The 1,754-nt window shown below is 45.9% G+C and overlaps 1 protein-coding gene across 1 annotated transcript; it reads left to right on the forward strand.

Annotated features, from left to right (window-relative positions):
• Positions 1-13: 13 nt before the first annotated feature.
• Positions 14-1,754, forward strand: O0I10_013298 (uncharacterized protein; the record flags this gene model as incomplete). The annotated part of the gene is made up of 5 exons (XM_058493083.1): positions 14-250; positions 475-817; positions 883-990; positions 1,065-1,145; positions 1,210-1,754. Coding segments are annotated over 5 exons (1,314 nt in total), but the record flags the coding sequence as incomplete, so codon positions are not given.

Consider the following 1,754-nt stretch of genomic DNA (forward strand, 5'->3'; position numbering starts at 1 on the left):
AGGATGAAGACTAATGGGTGAAAACAGGATCCTCAACAACCGTGGTCATTGGATTGAATTTTACCTGGTGCCTGGCAACATGGATATGGTACATGGCAACAAGCATGACATTAACATGTGGATCGATACAAAGCAAGGCACATTAGTCATCGGCTCGATCTTCGTCAAAGGTGCCACAAGACGTTACAGCAAGCGATTGCATTCTTGTATCGGATCATCTTGCGTGGCAGTTTCCTTTGGTCCCTTTACGGTATGTCTTTGAATACATTTGCAAGTGGTGCTATAAGTACTAATACATACGTTTTTCGTGTATCCATTGGTGGTCTTTATGGTTCGTGAACATGACGATTTCGCATTTTATGGAAGGTTAACCACGGACCCGATATTCGTAAGGAAGCTTGGCAGGTCAATGCACATCATCTGTTTCATCAACGGCCTACGGCACACGCCTTCCAATACTTTGAATGAACACAGGTATCGGTACGTGGAATATACGGGGTCACGAAATGCTTGCAAAACAAAAAGTGGTTATTAAATCAAGCTTCTTACCATCGTCACCGTCATCATCATCATCATCATCATCATCATCATCATCATCATCATCATGAAGCCGTTGGAGAAGACTTTGCTGTTGGAGAAGACGTTCCTGCTGTTGGTGATGACGATGTTGTTCGTGGTGTTGCTGTTGCTGAAGATGTCCCCGCTGTTCTTGCTGTTGGTGGTGTTGCTATTGGTGAAGATGTTCCTGCTGTGCCAGCTGTTGGCAATGACGCTTTTGGTTTTGATGATGACGATGAGGATGAGCTTGGTCAACTCTGTAAGTATAAATGTAGTCATTTACTTCCTCAATTACATGAGTTGCTAATAATGACTCCTACATAGCCTTACTCTTTCGATACATGACCATTGATGATCCTTTTGATGAGGACACATACATGGCACCCCCTATTGACCGCCCGTATGTGGAACCTCGTGATGACATGGAAATCGGTAAGTGATGCCTACAAGCATATGAATTGTCATGCTGAATTGGATACATACTCACATGGGATAATGTTTTTTAGAGGATGATCTGCTCTCAGTAATGTCCACTCGTTTGGATTCCTCTCCTTTCTTTAATGACCTCGATGACCCCATTATGACCGGTAAGTGTGAAACGTGAATATCTTTTATATAACAACATTCAACTAATGTATGGCTGTTACTTAGATATGCCTTCCCCAATCATTCCATCTCAGCCCGCAACACCACCTCAATCACCTCCACCATCACCTACGCCCATCCCTATGGAGGTTGATACAACCATCACCACTACCGCTGCCACCTCAACCACCACTAATACCGCCACTACAACTACTACAACTATGCCCAACCTTATGCCTGACCCCATTCCTGTCATTACTACCACCACCGATATCGCTGCTTCCACCACTCCTTCAACTACCGGCATTGTTACCTCTCCTCCTCTTAGTCCTGTCCTTAATCCTACCATGGCCCTCATTCAATCCCGCATCCAACGAATCCGCCAAGCAGCCCTCACACCATCCTCAAGTTCCGCAACAACACCTAATACCGCTACTACCACCTCCTCTCGTCCTCTGGTCAACACCAACATGCCTCCGCCACCATCACGACCACGACATGTCACTCGAACCGCTATGCCATCCACCACATCTTCATCATCATCTACCGCTTCAACCACTCCTTCGTCTTCCCGTTCTTTGGTGCGTCCCGATATGCCACCTCCTCCTCCA

Source organism: Lichtheimia ornata, assembly GCF_029851405.1.
Source record: "Lichtheimia ornata isolate CBS 291.66 chromosome Unknown scaffold00419, whole genome shotgun sequence".
Taxonomy (NCBI): domain Eukaryota; kingdom Fungi; phylum Mucoromycota; class Mucoromycetes; order Mucorales; family Lichtheimiaceae; genus Lichtheimia; species Lichtheimia ornata.